The sequence below is a fragment of the Numenius arquata genome, chromosome 8 (assembly GCF_964106895.1).
Source record: "Numenius arquata chromosome 8, bNumArq3.hap1.1, whole genome shotgun sequence".
NCBI lineage: Eukaryota > Metazoa > Chordata > Aves > Charadriiformes > Scolopacidae > Numenius > Numenius arquata.
In genome coordinates, this window is record NC_133583.1 from 41,308,177 (window position 1) to 41,326,574 (window position 18,398).

The 18,398-nt window shown below is 37.6% G+C and overlaps 1 protein-coding gene across 2 annotated transcripts in view; it reads right to left on the bottom strand.

Moving 5' to 3' along the window:
- Positions 1–3,050: 3,050 nt before the first annotated feature.
- The window catches only part of PLPPR4 (phospholipid phosphatase related 4), a 31,535-nt gene continuing 16,187 nt past the window's right edge, over positions 3,051–18,398 (bottom strand). Inside the window, exons 3-7 of one of the 2 annotated variants that reach the window (XM_074152209.1) lie at positions 14,714–14,843; positions 12,761–12,956; positions 7,854–7,911; positions 6,408–6,581; positions 3,051–4,388 (exon numbers count right to left, since the gene is read on the bottom strand). In XM_074152209.1, the coding sequence (XP_074008310.1) occupies positions 3,051–4,388; positions 6,408–6,581; positions 7,854–7,911; positions 12,761–12,956; positions 14,714–14,843 (1,896 nt within the window). The remainder of the gene's footprint in view (positions 4,389–6,407; positions 6,582–7,853; positions 7,912–12,760; positions 12,957–14,713; positions 14,844–18,398) is intronic. The other variant, XM_074152211.1, reaches the window with a different exon arrangement.

Here is an 18,398-nt window from a genome sequence, read left to right on the forward strand (position 1 = left end):
CTAACATAATATAATTTGATACGCCATTATTAAAAACAGTAGCCTTTGGCACTTTGAGTAAAAAAGAATATATCAATATTTATGTAAAGAACACAATTTCAATGATTACACAAGAGCTTTAAAATCTTTTGTTAAGAAATAGGAAACCTTAGGAAAAATATCACACTGCACTTGAAATAGTGCAGCAAGTTTTAGAGTAATAAAAGCAACACATATGCCAATATATATCTGACTAAAACCAAGGAATAAAGAACAAACACTCCCACCAGGAATCCTGCTGTTTCCAAAACAGCTAAATTGCCAGAGGGAACATTTTCTAATCTTTGCTTTATTGCCATTATTCTCCATTTCAATTTTCCATTATTTCCAGGTTCATCTACTTATGTTCTCTTCCCCTGCACTTACAAACTAACAAATGATTGCATCTTATTTCCCTGCATTGATAGGCCAACAGTGATTGTGTCTTACCCATTCCTTTAAAGCTAATCCCACCTGCTTTATCATGTACCTAGACTAAACTAAATCCAAAGGGTTTTTTCATGACAATCCAAGTGTTTGTAATTCCTAGGAACCTTGTACAAAATTTGATATTAAATACCAAGGACTAAAGACTCATCCTTTTAAAAAGAAAAAAAACAAATCCTGACTTGTAAATACTACAGTCTGAGAACATATTTCTAAAAAATTACCTTTTTTTTCTTTCCTTGGCATCTATGATTATTTTTCCCAGCTAATGTGCCTTAAAGTGTGTCTTCAACATACTGTGCCGTTGACATACACAATATGCTGTAACCCTACTAATTAGCTTCTTACATGTAACCTGCAAAATACTTCCTCCTAATCATCCAGTGTATGATGAGGTCATCTTCTACGACTAGCAGGAAAAGTGTGGTCATTTCCTTAAGGACCAATGCCCTTCAACAGCCCTGGGTGATGGGCAGGTGAGGGAAGCATTGCTTGACAGGGTTGGCTGGCAGCACTCAGCTAAGCCTGGAGCACCTGTATAACTGGGAAAGTATATAAAGCTTCCATTGACTTGAATCCCTTCTATGCAGATTAGCAAACACCATCCTCATACTTCTGAAATTACTTAGGGTTGGGATTTTGTTTTGGTTTTGAGATTTTTGTGGACTTTTTTTTTTTTTTTTTTTGGTCTCTGTGTGTGTTGTGCTATTTATTTTCTTGGGATGGGATGATTCTTTCTTCTGCCTACTACTTGGCTGGGGTAGGGTGGTCTTTTCCTCAGAGTTCTGTGGGGTAGGATCTGTGGGGTAGACAGGTTCTGACTATTTAGTAGTAGTATTTATCACTAAATCAGACAAGGACTTAGAGCAAAACACTCCTTTCAAGAAGCCAGAGAATAGACCTGATGTGCTTACTCAGTGAGGGGACTGCTAAACCATTCCCTCCTCCTTCTAGCAGGGGAGCTGGGAGGTGTCCAATAGTTCTCTTTCAGGTTCTTTTTCACAGAATGAGGAGCTGCACTGGGCAAGCACTGCCCCTGGCTTCTTTCATGGTTTAAGTTATTAAAGTAAGAGCCAAATGGAATGAGGCATTTCTTCTAGCATGCCCGGGACATGCAATGCTTATTCCTTTCAGAGCTTATCCTTTCAACAATTTTTGGTAATGGAGATTTTTAGCAAGTAAGTTCTTTTGTTATATTTGAAGCTCAATTTACTAAAATAATCTCTGTTCTCTTAGGTGCAGAGACCCTCCATATTCTTAAGTGGCATTGGTGGGAAAAAATATAATGCTTAAGAAGGCTCTGGAGGATGTCACAGGGGAGGTGAACAGTAGTGGTGGCACAATGCAACACTCATTTGTGATTCTGCAATACCAAGGCATTCCATTTTGAAAGCGAAGCATAAATCCCCTAAATGATGGTGACTGGGGTGAAACTTGTGACTGTTCTAGTGGCATGCTAAGCAAGTGAGGTGAATGACTGCTTCTAAGTGTGAGCTATGATATTAATTACTGTCTCCTTGGAAGCTAGTTGGGAAAGTGGCTGTTTATTTTTATTTACTCACGGCTCACCTTTCAGTCATTCATTTCAGTGGCCAGTCTGGCCCAAACCATGACACATTTGCACATCTTGCAGTTCTTGGTGTCCTGCATTATACGGATAAAAACTAATAGAAAAATGGAAGGGTTGCTGAAGGACATAATAAGAGGTTTAAAAATGTAAAATCTGAATTACTTATAGTACTTTAAAAGACCCCTTAAAAAAAACATAATTTAAAACATTCTACAAGTTAGCCCACTAAGAAGCAGCCTCTTCATTAGTAGCACCTGTTCTTAAACAAAAGTTGAGCAGTAGCAGCAAAACTATTCAAAATAGATAGATATTCCATTCTAATGGAATGTCACCCACACAATTTTTGTTGCAGTAGACATCTTAAAGAACTACACAAAACCTTTGCAATCTTTGAATGTGACAGATCCACTATAACAAAGCTGTAAATATTTCCTACGCTAAATGAATGCAGCCAGCATCATCATAGTATTAGCAATATTACTTTTGAAGTAACTGCACATCAATATGTCATGTGTTTGTAGAGTCTAATAAGTATGCAATTTTTCAAAACATCTAAAGTTATCATCAGCACCATCCTGTATTAAAGATTTGGTGCAAATTCTGCAAAGGTGAATATATACCACTGATACAGCCTTTGCTGTGAAAAATTCAGTCGATTTTGGACACAAATATAAATAAAATAAAAAGTTGGCACATTCAGGAAATAAAGTGTCTGTGTTCAAGACCATTGTTTTGATTGACATCATCACCCTCAGATAAACGTTTTGAGTCTGAAGAAACAAGTTGCATGAAAAATGTTTCACATTAGTTAGGTTCTGGCATTGTGCTTTTCCCCCCACCACATGCTTTTCACAGGCTCATGCACATTGCACATCAGCAGTGTTCAACAACAGTTGGGCTGCTGGTCAATAATTTGGCACATCAAAGGTAACTATCGGCTCAAACCAAAGAGAGCAGAACCTGTGTCAAGATCTGTTTACTTTGTGGTGGTACGGACCAGCTGATATGTCTCCTCTCATTCCTTGTACGCTCGTGTGGGGGATGTGCCTTTATAGAAGATGTTTCTGGTGTTCTCTGGGCTGCTCCCTCTCTCAGGGATTAAAATGATGTTACCTTTTCTTCGAAGAGTTGAGTCCCGGCTAGAAGAAATGGACAGAGTCTCTGAGCCAATCTCACTTCCCTCCACTGGCGTGACTCTTATTGTAGTGATTCCATGATGGTGATGGTCAGTGTTATCTATGTTGCTCCTTTTCCTGTCACCAGACCCATAACTGTCTTTTAAGGAGTCACAGCTCTCAGAGTCTCTGTTAAGATCATTTAGCTCATACGTCTGACGAAGGGTGACTTTTTCAGGACCTTTCCATTTCCATGACCCACTTCCTTCACCTTCTGATGGCATCTGAATTACAGGTCTGTTATTTTCTGGATGGGCCTCAACTCTGACAATGCTACTTGGCTCATGGTCTGTCAAGGTCTTATACCTGATGGCTCCTGTACAGGTAACTGTGCTTCCCTCTGAACTCTTTGGACTGCCCTGAAGCACCCCTTGCTGCTTAGACATGGCTATTACTTGCATGATTCTTGGCTGGCTATTGCTTCTACATGCAACACTCTTCTCAGCAGCTTTCAGCCATTTAGCTCTAGCTGAACTACTTTTGGGTGATGTGTTCACATTCTCCTGAGTTTCTTCAGGAATATGCACTAGCTGGGATGAGCCAGGACGTGACTGAATAGAGACCCTTGGCCCACCAGAAAGACCTGAGTTGTTACAACCCGGTACACTGCCAGGTTGAATTTTCAGGTATTGGCTAGTTGGACCATGATGATCACCATTTACACCCACTCTGGAGGGTTCGGAGCTTGACCTCATTTCAATAGCCCTTGGTGGTGACTGGCCAGATTCAGTCTCTATTACTTGCAGTGACAACTTTCGACTTTCATTCTTGTTCTTCCACTGGGAAAGCAGCTGTTTGGAACGGGCAGAATCCATTGATGCGTGTATTGTTGCATTTCGTCTTGCTGGATCTTCCAAGGATGGTGTGTTGACTCTCGGCAAAGTGTTGCTGAAAGTAACCATATTTTCCTTTCCCATGGGGCTTCGTGGTGTTATTATTTCTACATCAGCATTTGCTCTCTTGATATTGGTCAGAGACCCTGAATCTCTGTGGTTTCTGTTCAGGATACTTTCTGTACGGTGAGAAACAATGCCATCGCTACTGCTACCATTTTTACCCGGCAGGATTCTGTTGGCATCTTGACTGAGGTCTGTCAAAGACCTTAGAGGTTCTCTGTGAAAATTTGGGTGAAACACATTCTCGTCACTTGGTAAGAAGTTTCCCACAGCGTAAAGGCCCTGGTATTTGAACAGAAGCATCAACAATCAGTTATAGAAAAAAAGATACATTTTAAAGTATTTTAATTATATTCTTCTGTCTTTAAATAAATATTGAGCAACAGAATTAATCCAGAATTGTCCAACTGACAAGGTACGCTCACTTTCCTTTCCTCACCAGTATATCCTTATTCCAAATTCTGTCCTCAGTCTGCTACATCTAGATATGTATGAAGTAGCCTCAGTAGGATAACCAGGGCACATAATTCATGGCAATAAATAGTTGAGGAGATTTAGCCTCGAGTTTTCTTCATTTTATAAAGCAACAGATACAGCTGAAGAAGCAATGTTTTGTTATGAAAATAAAAAAATAAATGTTTTCAGTCTTCTAGGCAAAGCTATTTTACAGCTACACCACTGTCTGCTCTGATTTACTGAATCTTGTTACAGCTTGAGTTGTTCTCTGCCCTATGATTCTGCACTTTCTACTGCATAATAACTGTGTAATACAATATCTACATGATAGAACAATTTATCAACTTTAAATCAATTGCTTTCCAAGCTGTGCAGAACTGTAACAAGATTTGGTTATACAACATTTTCTTATTCAGCAGACTCACTGCAAAATGCTGTCATTTTAAAAAGACTCCACTGAGACAGAATATTCTATGAAGGGGTCAAATCCTTGACTCAATCACTTAGGTTGCTTGTTCTTTACACTCCTTTCAGGAGTTATTTGTAGTTTCATATTATTTTCCCTGCCCTCCCTCTTACTGGTGTGTAAGTTTTCAGGGCAGATTTACTGACTACTCGGTATCCAGAACAATGTACTCTCTGATATATGTTTCCATCCGACAATATATGGAGAAGACTTAACAAAGAACATACTTGTTGCGGGTTTCAAACATGGGAACAACAGCTCCATTTATCAGACTCTGCAACAGCTTAATAATTTGAAATAATATTGTCAACAGAGTGCCTATCTGCTCACAGTGCAATCATACAAACTGACTTTATAGTAGCTTGTGGGGTTTCTATTATCTACCCTGGTTGCTGTTTCTTCTGTCACTGTGAAAGCCGTTTTTCTCAGTCACCTTTGAAGACCATTTGCATGTACCTTACATTATCTTATCACAGATAAAAGGGGGATAGGACATGAACTTATTTTAGTATTATACTGAAATTCATCATTGACTTAGGGGTCAAAAACATCCCACTGGCTGTTAAGACTCTTTTGTTCACCTGCCCACACTGGAGCAAAAATGTTGTCAGTAGAAGTTCTTGATTGCTCACAGGCATCTGGGTTGACACTGCGCTGAACAGCTAGGGCAGCAAGTCATGTTGGAGACATACTGAGAGCAGCAAGCAAAAGCAAACGCTTGATGAGCTTCCTACTGACAGTTACGAACAGGCCTATCCTACATACTCCCTTACAGGACCCTTCTGAGCTGCTCCCTCTGTCTCAACCAAGTATAGAGGAAAAGCATAGGACTAACCTGGCTTGGGCATCCTGTTTCCCCTGCGTAATTTCCCCAAGAGCTCCAAAGAATCACAAGGGTATAATATTGCTTTTGATTTCTTGCAGGATCAGCAATTTACTCATCTGAGTTGCTGCATATTAATTCAACCATTTTTTTTTTAGATCATAAAGCTAACGTTCATAATAAAAACTCAGACTGGCAACAAACACCAATTAATCCAGTATTTTTCTTGCATTATGCTTGTAAGCGTGGAGTAGAAAAGATGAGTATCTTTAAGTATTTAATGAAGCACATAATGTTAGAGCTGTTTCTGTATACAATGCCAGATGATTATATACCACTTTGTGCACTGTTATGGCACTTTAAATTGAAATACATTTTTGCTTTTTCCTGTTTATTTTTAAAGTGATTACCCCTAACATCATCATCTTCAACACATTTTGAATATATTTTTAACTATGGTATGTGACCATGATGAAAGGTTTTAATAAAAAATACTCTTATTATAGCCTTATCAGTTTTATTTGCTAAAACTTAACTACATGAATATTATATTTACCAAATAGAGAGCAATTCCTCCTCCTATGAGAAAGCCACAGTAAACATCAACTGGATGATTCTTATACTGGGTGATACGAGTCAGACCACATATAATTCCACAGATGATAAAAGCAAAGACTAAGAGGGGTTTCAGAAGTTTTGAGGAGTCTGTTAATGTAGAATTGAAGTACATCTTGAAAAAAGAAAGAAATGAAGAAGCAGTTGAAGAAATTTAAATATACCTGAGAGGATATTAATTTCTGGCATTCAACATTTCTTTCACACATAGATCACTATTACACAGTAATACTACAAATAATCAGTTTAACTTTAATTTACAGCCCTGTTAAAATTTGCTCACTTACTGTAGGAAGATCTGAAATCACAAGGAATGGATTTCCAAAAACACAGGTAGTGTTGCTTGTTGACATCAATTAGGATTAGGATTTTATGCCTAAATACTGTTCACAGTCAGAGACTAAATGTTCTGTAAATGTGACTAAGGAGCCATCGCTTCTGAAACACAGAAGCCAGATGTCATGCCAGATGAAAGCAATAGCCTGTTCTAACAAAAAGTACCACCAGATGCTTTAAAGATCCATTTCTCAGCTGGGGGCCATGATGTCAGGGAGGTCACAAAAATTAAGTGGAGGTGGTTCATCATTATTCCAAATTTTGGCCTTTCCCTCAGCAGAATAAATACTAGCAAGCTCCCAGTACATGCACAATTCCATTATCTACTTTGATTAACTGGTTGTTACTGTTGTTTTCCTCTGATTTTTATAGCATGAATGATGGAATTACTTTTTTATTTTTTTCAAACTTAAGTAAGTGGTCACTCATACAAACTTTGTAGCCCATACTGAAGAAATGTCATTGGTCAGATGTGGAAAATCAGCTGTGATCACTGCAGCATGTCCTACAATTCCTTGCTAGTTACTGATGGTTTTTTATTCACTTGCTTTGCAGTAGCACCTTGGAGGCCTCTGGGAGTAATTGTGCCAGTTCATCCATGCTGCAATTCTATGGAGGTCAAATGAAACTACATCACATAAATGTTTGTTCCTTAATGCCTCAAGTTTAAAAGCAGCAAGTCAAGTGAAGACATCGATAAAGAAAAGGCAGAACACATAAAGGTTCATTTGGATGGTAAGTTAAAATATCATCCTGTAAGACAGATAAGCACTGCATTTTATATGAATAATATGAGGCATCAAATATACTTTAAAATCACACTTTTTATTGCTTCTTAACAAAGAATATGAAGCAGTTGAATTTTTTCTGTATTCTTAATAGCAGCTACAATAAAACCAGCTCTAGTAGTTTTATTTTGCTTTCCGACTGGGAGGATAAAAACTTACGCCCATCCAGGATAACCAGGCAATGCATCACTTTACAATATACAGCAAATTACTTTCTGACTTTTGTTTTGTATAAATGAAAATGAACAGAGTTGGTTACTCACCGAAATGTACACTGCTGCAAAGGCTGCCAGGGTGGCGTGTTGAGAAGGGAATGACTTTCTGCCAAGGAAGGAGACTCAAATTATGCTTCTTAGTTCAAATACACTACGCTAGTGTTCACTTGAAAAAAGCACTGGGTGGTACAGTCATTTTCAGCTTACACTTCCTAAGCAACATATGATGGATCAGTAACATTAAATTTATAATTTTCTTTTCTATAGGACAAATGTTAATGAATACCTTTGTTTTGAAATAAATACTTAGCATGAAATTCTTTTTGTGTACTAAGAAAAGCATGAACGAGATAAGAGAAAGAGAATGAGAGAGAACTGTGGGAACAAGATAAAGGCTGAATGCTGATTGAGAGAAATATCTGTATGTTTATTTCTATAAATAAATTTCCATAATAACTTTTCAGTAAGTACCTAATTATACAACTTATTTAGTGCATGAACCTTGATCTTATGATTATTCTCACTGACTTCACTTGGACTCTTTACAAAGGAGTCACACACTTTGATAATCAGGCCCTAACTTCAGCAACTGAATTAATCACCTTTGTGCCCTGCTTTGTTGCTCTAATAATGGGGGGATGACAGGGTGACATTCTTCTCAGGGAGATGCAATCTACATCTTTATTTACTATGTCTTCACATTTATTTTTTAAATTTCAGCACTTTATAACATGATAGGAGAGAATGGAGCACAAGAACATGGACAGGGCATTTTAAGAGTTATCGGGCCCCTTCCTGAAGCCCAGAACAGAGAGTCAATGAAAATACATCCAAACTGTGTGAGACAATAGGCAATATCAGATCTATTCTTGAAATTGCTGAGGGCCTTCTGCTCCCATTGAAACCCACAGAATGACGCGGACTGGGTCTTGAGTCAGAAACTACAGGTATGAAAATTAAAAGCGACAGCTTAGATTCTACTTCTCTGACCAAGAAAAGGAAGGTTTGTGTGAGTAGCAGCTACACAGAACCATCACATGAGGCCCGCTAACATTTAAACATTACTCTTCTTACAGAACCATTTCAGTCCTCTAAAAACAACAAAAGAAAAGTGATGGGAACATGAAGAAGACATTTTTACACAACAGAGGGAAAAATTTAGCTAGGGCTGGATTCAATAACACCTATTCTATGGCACACATCTAGTTCATAGCTTGTAGAAACCCTAAAAAACTTTTATGACCTCTGAGCTCTAGAAGTGAGTAAGATGCAGTGAAGATATATAGCAGTTTATATCTGTACTTTTATCTCCTTAAAATGGCATGGACATGTAATGACAGACAACGTGCTGTCTGTCTTGGTGAAGAAGGGTGTGTCTATCTTGCAGCCAGAGCAGCCACTTCACCTGAGAAAGCTCAGCTTGGGATAAATACTTGAAAAATCATTTAGCTTCACAGATGGGTCTTGCCACCCTAACTGGGCTCCACATATAGTCATTTTCCTGGTAGTACCTGACTTAGCTAGTTTAAAATAGCAAAGACTGATAGGTAGTCCTTTAGCTTTAGACAAAGACATTTCTTCTGCAAAGTATCAGAGTCTACTTTCTAAATTTCTTTCCTATGCATTTTGCCTTGTCTGTTCTAAATAATTCATTGGCAATTAAACGTGAGCATGTAGTTCAGTGTGAATGCCACTGCTGACCTGAATTTGAGCCCATGGCTCCAGAAGGTTCATGACTCTGGCCAAGATGAAATCAGCATGATTCCTTGTTCCTTTCTAAAGATAAATCTAAATAATTCTTCTTCTTTTTTTTTTTTCCTTCTTCTTTTTTTTTTTTCCCCCTGAACAAACCTTTCACAATTAGTATCCCCGGGGAACAACTTCAGGGTTGAGGACAGGAGGATAAAGACATGAAAAAAATGTAAATGTTTATAATGGCTAATCAACTCCCTTACCCTGTGCAGGTTTTAGTGGAAGCATAAATCTACTTACAGTCTCTGTGGAGCTGATGTGTGGATTTGAGACTATGAACTTTAAAACCACTCAGAACTTAATCTTAATTTGATGGCATTTTTATAGTATATAAGGTGTGACACTATGCTACAGTCAATTTTCTCTTTATTTTATTTTCTATTCTTATGCTTTCAGGGCAAGCACAGCATGTTACACACTAAATGCGCTCTGTGCACTCTCTAACGGTGACACTGCTTTTGTTCCTCTATTTGTTATCTTTTAATCTAAAATGAAAATAATTCAAGCTAAAAAATCTGTAGCCTTTTTGTATGGCTCTGTATTGAAAAGGTGAACAAAGATCTCCTAGAAAACATGTTCTGAACTCAGATGACAGTGTATCACTCTAAATGCTCATGCACGAGGATGTGTAGAGGGGGAACAATGATGAGAAAGAGTCATACCAAGACAGAGAGTCATACTGAGTCAGAACATCAGAAATTATAGAGGATAGAGAACTCACTGGAGATCTGAGCAGAAATGACTGAAAAGGCTCTTTGAAGATAAATAAAGGAAAAGATGGACAAAGGAAACTACTGGATATTTGGGGAAGTTGCAGAAAATTATTTCACATAATCAGCTGGATCATTATGTGTTCTCTGTCCTTTCCATAGGGGAGTCTAGAGGCAAATTTCTGGAGCCAACGTTTCTGGAAAGTACAAATGAAAAATGAAGGCAATCTCAGATAAACAAGACCCTTACAGGCTGAAATTATTGAAGTCAAATTAACCTCCTGGGCTGGAGAAGTTATACCGTAAGTCCTATAATAGATGACCGAAGGAAGTACTAAACCAGTAACAAGTACTGATCACTTTGTTAAAGTTGAGCCAGGCATAAGGAAGCAACAATTTAATAAAGGAAAAATGCAATAGTGGTGCCAGAATATTATAGATCACCAAATGTATCCCTGATGGGAATAAATTTGAGATATCAATTATGGTCATCTTCCTAAAGAAACACACAAAAACTGACTGCTTAGTCTTAATATGTTACAAGTAGTTTCACTTATTTTTTGGAAGAGATTATATTTAAACTTAGGAATGATCAGCATTTTTTGAGTGTCTACAGGCAGTCAATTCAGAGCAGTAGGCGTCTTATCTGAGACAATAATGAAATGAATGAAACGGAATAACGAAAATTTTTCTGCTCGCTCACGTGTAAATCTACACTGATTTCCCCGGGATACCATGTATGTGTGAGACACTCTTTGCAAGTATCAGGCTTCAATGGCAGTATCCCAGTAACAGCAACTGGTTACAGGAAGAGAGAGTGAGGTGAAGGCTGACATAGTAATTCTGGTTACGCCTTTCACCAAAACTATTAAAACTATTGTCACCAAATTATTTGGGCTGAATAAAGCTACAGTCCTTCATTCCAGCTCTGGATCATGCACGCATATATAAATTGAAAAGATATGGCAAATTAATCAATGCTAATTAGGATTCTTAGCCCACTAGACATATTTAAGACCAGATAATTGCAGGTCTTTAAACACCAGTGAAATTGGTTTGTCCCAGTGAAAGCAGACAGATTCTGAGATTTGCTGGAAGATACTTATAAAGTGAATGATTTCATGATTCCCAAGTGTGTCGACCATTGAAATTAATGGAAAAGCAAAGAAACTGGGGGAGAGGCGCCTTAATGTATAGACAGAACATTGCAATAATATCCATGTGACAAAAATGTAATGCCATGAGGTGTAAAGTTAAAACAGAAGCTAGCATCTGGGGCTGCATGCAGAACAAGAAAGGAGTGCAAAGCTTTAATGAAGTGAATGTGACAAGTAACACAGTTTCATGTCTACTAATCAGGTACACAGAAAAATTATGCAGCTGAATCAGAGACAGAAATTGTAGTCAAGCATTCTATAATTTTGCTGTAACTTTTTTGCAGAGCAGGAAATTTAAAAAAGCACCAAAATTTTGAAGGACTGCAAAATATTCAAACATTCAATGACTATCAGGCAACAAAGGTTAACCTGGTGGGGAAAAGATATGGAAGACTACTATTTTAGTCAGTGAAGAGCTTCATGATTTCTCAGTAGTTAGGACTATATTTAGTACACTTTATAGTAATGAAGTCCTTGAACTAATGAGTAACAGATGTATTGGAACAGTGCAACTCAATGGCTTATATCCTCAGATTCTTTGTTTAAATCTATGACCTGTCATCAGTAATTGAATTATCACTATTTTATCACATTGAGCTTGTTTAAAATAAGACAAGTATAGTCTGGTTTATACCTTGACTGATGCATGTCCAAAACCTGCTACTATAAACAATATTAATTTCTCTCCTGGCTATCTCTGTAGGGACCCTAAAGACTAAATGATCAGGGAGGATAAAACACCAGTTAGAAATACCATGAAAGAAAAGGCACGTGTTTGGGAACACACAGATTTCCTTGTTGTGGTCTTTCCTCTAATAAAGGGATTTTTTCAATGCTGTCAATATAAAAAACTTAACTCAACTAGAGAAACAGCAAACAAATGAACTCCTCCAACAAATCCCAAAACCAAGCCTCACAAACTAAGATCAAAATGCCAAGACAGTAATGTATGTTATACTGGCTCTTAGATAAAGTAGTTGGGTGAGTTCTTCCCCTGCCTGTTATGGGGAACTTACCCACATCCCTCTGGGAAAAACAACAGAAGTTATACTTATTAATAATTGTATAGGAAATTGTATCCTTAGAAGGAGGGAAAATAACTAGCTACTAACTGCACTTTGGAATCTGACAGTCTTCCAAAGCCCACTGTTGGCCTAGTATCTTTATACAGAAAACTGAACATTGCTAAAAAGACACTTATGCTTTCACCTTTGTTACAAAAAAACCTGTCAAAACTCATTCAGACTTTAACTAGAAAAAAAATCTTGAAACTGGGATAGAAAATAAAAAACAAAATGAATACTTAAAAATGTACACAATGAAGGATAGAACCAACCTTCCAGCATTGATAATATTGAGATCAGATCCTGAGCAAATATCTTCCACAACATATGAATTCTCTGAGCAGGATACATTTAAGGATGTATAGTTAGGCTTGCAAACAGTCAGGAAATAGGGTGCCTGATATCCTGTTGATAGCTGTATAATATCAGTAACAAGAGCAGTAGAACAAAGACCAAACACATGAACACCTAGGAAAGAAATCAATAGAGCTTGTTAACTTTAGTATATGCATAAATTAGATTAATTAATTGTGACAAAATACATTCAACAGAATTCCAGTGGCTTGTGTCATTGGACTTGACATTGGTTGTATTTAACTGAAGAATAAGAGGTATTTTTTTCATGAAGACTTATTGCAAAGTTTAATTCTTTAATGTAAAAAATCAAGATTATTGATGCTTTTTTTCTTCCTGTTGATACTTAACATTTCATTTTGATGGCTTGGTGTCCTCCAACATCTTCTCATAAAAGTGAACTACCTTGGAGCTGCTTCAACTGGAAAGCGGTTTTCTGAACTGACTAAAGGGCAGCCAACTATTTGAGGAGAGCATATGTGCTCATCCAGTCCTTAAACTTGCCCACTGGGATACAGGCTTTTAATAACATGGACAGCTGCCCATTAAATCACTGCTCTGAGGACCTGTTCTCTTTTTACCAACAGAGACTCATCAGCTGGCAATTAGGTTGGTTACCTTCACACCTCTGATATTTCTGAGGTGTGTCTGAAGTCTGACTCAGACCTTGCCACAAGGCCAAATATTTAAGTCTTTTCGGTAACTGATCAATGTTTCTGTCCATTTAATAATGCCAAATTCACAAGGCAGTTGAAGTAAATGCAATTGTTTTACTGAGCATTTTCAACTGCTTGTCCCCTAAAGATTTACCTCTAATTCCCTACTTGTATTCATATAAATAAATTTATTTTTCATCTTAAAATTGAAAGAATGCTAAAGTCATAAAAATATGGAAGAAACTGCAAATCCAGAGTATGAATCAAGAATGAGATTCATGCATCTTATCATCATGAGCTTATCTTTTTTGGTGATAGAATGGATGCCACACAGGAGAAGAGGAGAGCATGGGGTTTGTATACAGTTCTCCTTGCTGATGTTGTAATCTACCACCCCCTCTGCTCACTTCCTCACTGCTGCTCTTAAGAGGATGCTTTACTGGTCATAGACTGTATAACCTCTCCTGTCATCACCTCCCTGCTTGCCAGACCACAGAAACCTAGTGCATAGTCCTCCTACCAGGTTTTGAGTCTGCTGTCCTGCTGGTTGTCTTTGCCTAGGCTGGCCTTTCTAATGAAAGAATTCTGGAACAGAGAAAACCTTTCCTTTAGCGACTCATTGGTAGAAGAAATTAACTGTAAGAAGGGGAACAAAGTCCAGTTGCCTTTTCAAGTTCAGTTTCCATAAATGGCAATTAATACAAAGTAAAATAAAATGATTCAACATGTTTCCCTCTACCATTAGGTTGCCAGATTCTAGCCCTTTTTCAAGAGGTAGATAAACACATCCCAGAAAAAGAATGTCAAATCTACTGACAGTTTCTGACAAGTTTTTACTGTCATGCTGAATACTGTGTCAGGTGGGTTGAATCTTTATCATGCACTGAAGACAGGCAGGGGAAACTATATACTGAAACCATTAAAAGGAAGCCAGCTCAAGGTGGGCAGAGAAGGAAAAACAAATTATTCTTTTAGAAACACTGACAATAGTACAGGAGAGGAAAGGAAAAATGGAGAGTATAGATGCTGCATTACTTAGTATGGGGCTACTCTGTCACTCCGTTTGACAGTTTCTTCTTGCATTTTCTGGCAGAAGAACTATGCCAGTGACAGCCCTGCACTGTTCTGAAAGGCTGTTTCAGAGAAGGAAATCTGCATGGTGGAAACTGAACGTATATGGAAAGCTCTTCTTTGTGGCTAACATTTGAAACCCACCAACAAATCTGACAGCTCTTCTAAGGAAAGAATTGAAGTTGCATCCTCCTGCATTAATATTGGCCTCTGTTCCAATCCCATTTCTTCTTTTGGACAGGCAACAGTAGAGAATTCCTTCTCCTATCATTATCTGCAATGACAAAGGAGCTGTTAAATTAAATGTAGCAGTTACTTGGAAGACACTGAATTTAAAGGGCTGAAATATAACTATACCACAACCATTGTCATCCACTGACATGTACTCTCCTTTAAAAGGTTTGTATCAATATGCAAACATTCAGTAATGCAACTTAGCCTGAATGAGGGCAAGCAAGAGGGTGGCACTGAAATTAAATGCAAGTGGCATACAGTATACAGTGCTCAGTGGAATTGACGTTTTGATCCACAGCTGAAATTTGATGCTTCTACAGTAAGAAATGAATAATTAGAAAATCTTGCCTCTAAAATAATCTAGAGCCGCTGCAATATCTTAGGGCTCCTGAGGTAGTTTTAGCACTCAGTCTTGGCCTCAAGCCTAGCAATCCCTAACAGCTTCTAATTACGTGGCAGCCTGCTCTTCTGTGTTTGTTTAATTTGGCTTGGGTTTTAACCAGATCCACAACAGTAGAAAAAGTTCTGTCCTTATGGTCCCTCTGAACATACCAAACAAACCAGATTTTGACTGAAGCCCTAGACAAGAGTTTATAATAAAAATAAAGAGAAGAATATAAATGAAAAATGTTGCTACTTGCTGGAAAATCCAGATCCATGTATATATTTGCAGTCCCAGGTTTGATTGTTTTCCTTGTTAAATAGTGCAAAAACTTGGAAATCTGTACAGGGCTTGTACAGAGTTCAGAATAAGGGTTGGGTTGAAATATTGAAATTAATGAGGCAGTTCTCACCACTAAGAGGTGATTCGCCTCGTCTATCCACAGATCCATTGAAAACTAATATATGCAATGCACAAAGCTTACAATGCAACGAGATGCTAAAGCATCTGAATTATGCTGAATCTGCTGCAATTAGCATTGAAGTGTGTGCATGCTAAGACTCCTCACCCTAGGAGAAGGGAGATACGATGAACAAGCTTAGTCTAACTCTTTTTTTAGCTAAGGTTTTAATAAATTGAAATTTCCTTTCTTTGACAGAAAAATTGAAGTAGTGAAGGTTAGTTATCTCATTACTTGGAAAAGTCAGTGGTAAGTGTTATTTAAGGAATTTTAATTAGATGAAAACTATGGTCACTATTATCTGTCTCGATTTGATCAATTTGCAGCTGAAACCTCATGGAGAAATCAGTAATATTTCAAACTTAGAAAACAGTGAAACTCTTTTTAGCTAAGCTCTAAGGAATGTCTGGCACAGGGAAAAACACCAGAGAGCTGGATTAGCTGGTCTGATAGAGGAGAAAATTGGGAAATGGCAAGGCCTATATCAAGGAAAATTCAGAGGCTGGTATTTCCAAGGAAACAAACTCTCACAGCTGAGGAGGCAGTAGGACTGAAACTGCCAGCAGTGAATTTCTCTCCTTGCAAATCGATTTCCCAGGTCAATGTAATCTAATTTCCTGGTGATCTCTGTTAGAAAGCACATTGTTACCTTTAAGTAGGTTTTTAGTCAGTGGCTGATAAGGGTTTGAACCTACACTGATATGATCAAATAACTGGTCCTAACATTTTTGAATTAATAGCTAGAGAGAAAATATGTCAGAAGATCAGATTCAGAGTTCTTTGAAGCAAATGGAAGTCATACTGCAATTCAGGTATATCTATATTCCAGACATAAAATATCCATGTTAGTAATTTCATACAAGTCCAGTTGCTCCACACTGAAGTCTCCTGTGGTTTATGAATACCTACAGAAAATTTCATATATGCCACAAGCTATAAGACATATGTCAATAATACTGATAGTAATTTTCTGTAGCGCTTCAGGGCTACAGAACAGACCTTGTTAAAGCAGTTGCTGCTCACTAATAATGAGCAAAATACCCAAAGAAAAAAACAACAAACAAAAAGCCCCAAATTGACACAAGATCCTCCTGTAATAATGGCTTGCGAAAATAAATTATGAAATGCTAGATTTGTTGCAAAAAAAATTTACTATAAAGTGAATAGATTTAATATAGTCTCTGTTCTTGGGGAAAACTGAGTATATCAACAAAAATAATAGAGAAAAAAATTTCTATTGTAATATTTATATAAGGTTTTAAGGAGGGATTGAGACTGGAATCTGCTTGTCTTCTCACCCCCTCTTTTTTTTTTTTTTTTTTTTTGATTTACACTCTTTGGTAATATTTAAAATGTGTCTTAATCACAGCTGTATTTTATTGAGTCTTGATGACCACCTTCTTCTAAGTACCTGAACTGCAGACAGAGGCTAACATATGCTATGGTACTAGAGATCCTCAATTACTCACATAGCTCATGCTTTCTGTATTTTACAGATTTTATAAAGCGTGTAATCCATTGAAATGCTAATGAAAATGAAATTATAAAATGCTAAACTCTACAAGATGAAAATGGCACAACTGTAATCTTTTTTGCACTGAGTTTCATTGGCCTGTTTTTCCAAATAAAATGGGAAGAATTGGACAAAAAAAACCCTAGTTTTTTACTTCAGAAGTGGTACTGAATAATAAAGAGCCGATGCTCTACACCATCTTCAGTGCCTTTTATTAAAGGAGGTTGTGTATTTCGCACTATCAGAGCCCATTCTCCAACTAATGCAAGCATCGCATTCATGCTCACACTAACGTAAGTGAACTATACCTTCCTAAGGCTTGCAGCTTTTAAGCAGCTGCCCTTCGAAGCTTCAGGATTTACATTCTTTACCAATCTTATGTTTGGTAGGCATGCTCAAGTGTGGGTTTAAGTTCCTTACACAGAATGGTTTTGGTTAGTTGTCTGTACTGCTGGTAGGAGAATGTTTTAAGCAAGAATAATGTTTTCTGTTGCAAAATTTCATGCAATGCTGAAATTCAGCTGTAATCAAAGCCCTTAGTAAACACAACATAACAAAATGGGTATCTTTCGTCTCAATTGAAGGTATTTGATATTACCTAGGCTTGACATAAACTCTGAAGTAAAAATCAGCTTTTACCCCTCTGCTGTGGCCCAAGTGAGCCTATATAATTCCTTCTATGGTTGTTTCAGGAAAGTCCACTTTGTTGTTATCAGAAATACTGTCTAAACTTAAGAAACCCAGCCAAACTGCAGTAGCAACAACTTTCGTTTTTATCACAGTATTTGGTGTTTGCTTCAAGCGTCTACACCAGGAATGCTGAGAGTCTTAGCTCCAAGTTCCTAAATGAGTACAATTTTCAGCCTGATGGTTGTGCAAAATCCTTCAAAAATGGTTTCTAAAGCAACCAAACCCAAACACAGTAAGAAGAGTTCACTAAACAAAAAACATCCTGGAAAGCAAAGAGAGAAGAGCACTTGATGATTTTTATATTGGCACCACATTTTATACATTTTGCAGTTGCAAATTGGCTAGTATTATAAAAGGAATGAACTGGTTGAATTTAAGGGAATTCAGAGCTGGCAGCAGAGATCCACTTGCAGGTGGCCTTAGAGAAGTACCTAACCAAGATGCACAGTTGTTGCTGTCAGGGGAGAGAAGAGACCTTTTCAGAAGGTTGATTCAGCTTTTTAGGTGCATGGAATCACCCACTCAAGGTGAATTTCTCTCTCCATTTGCC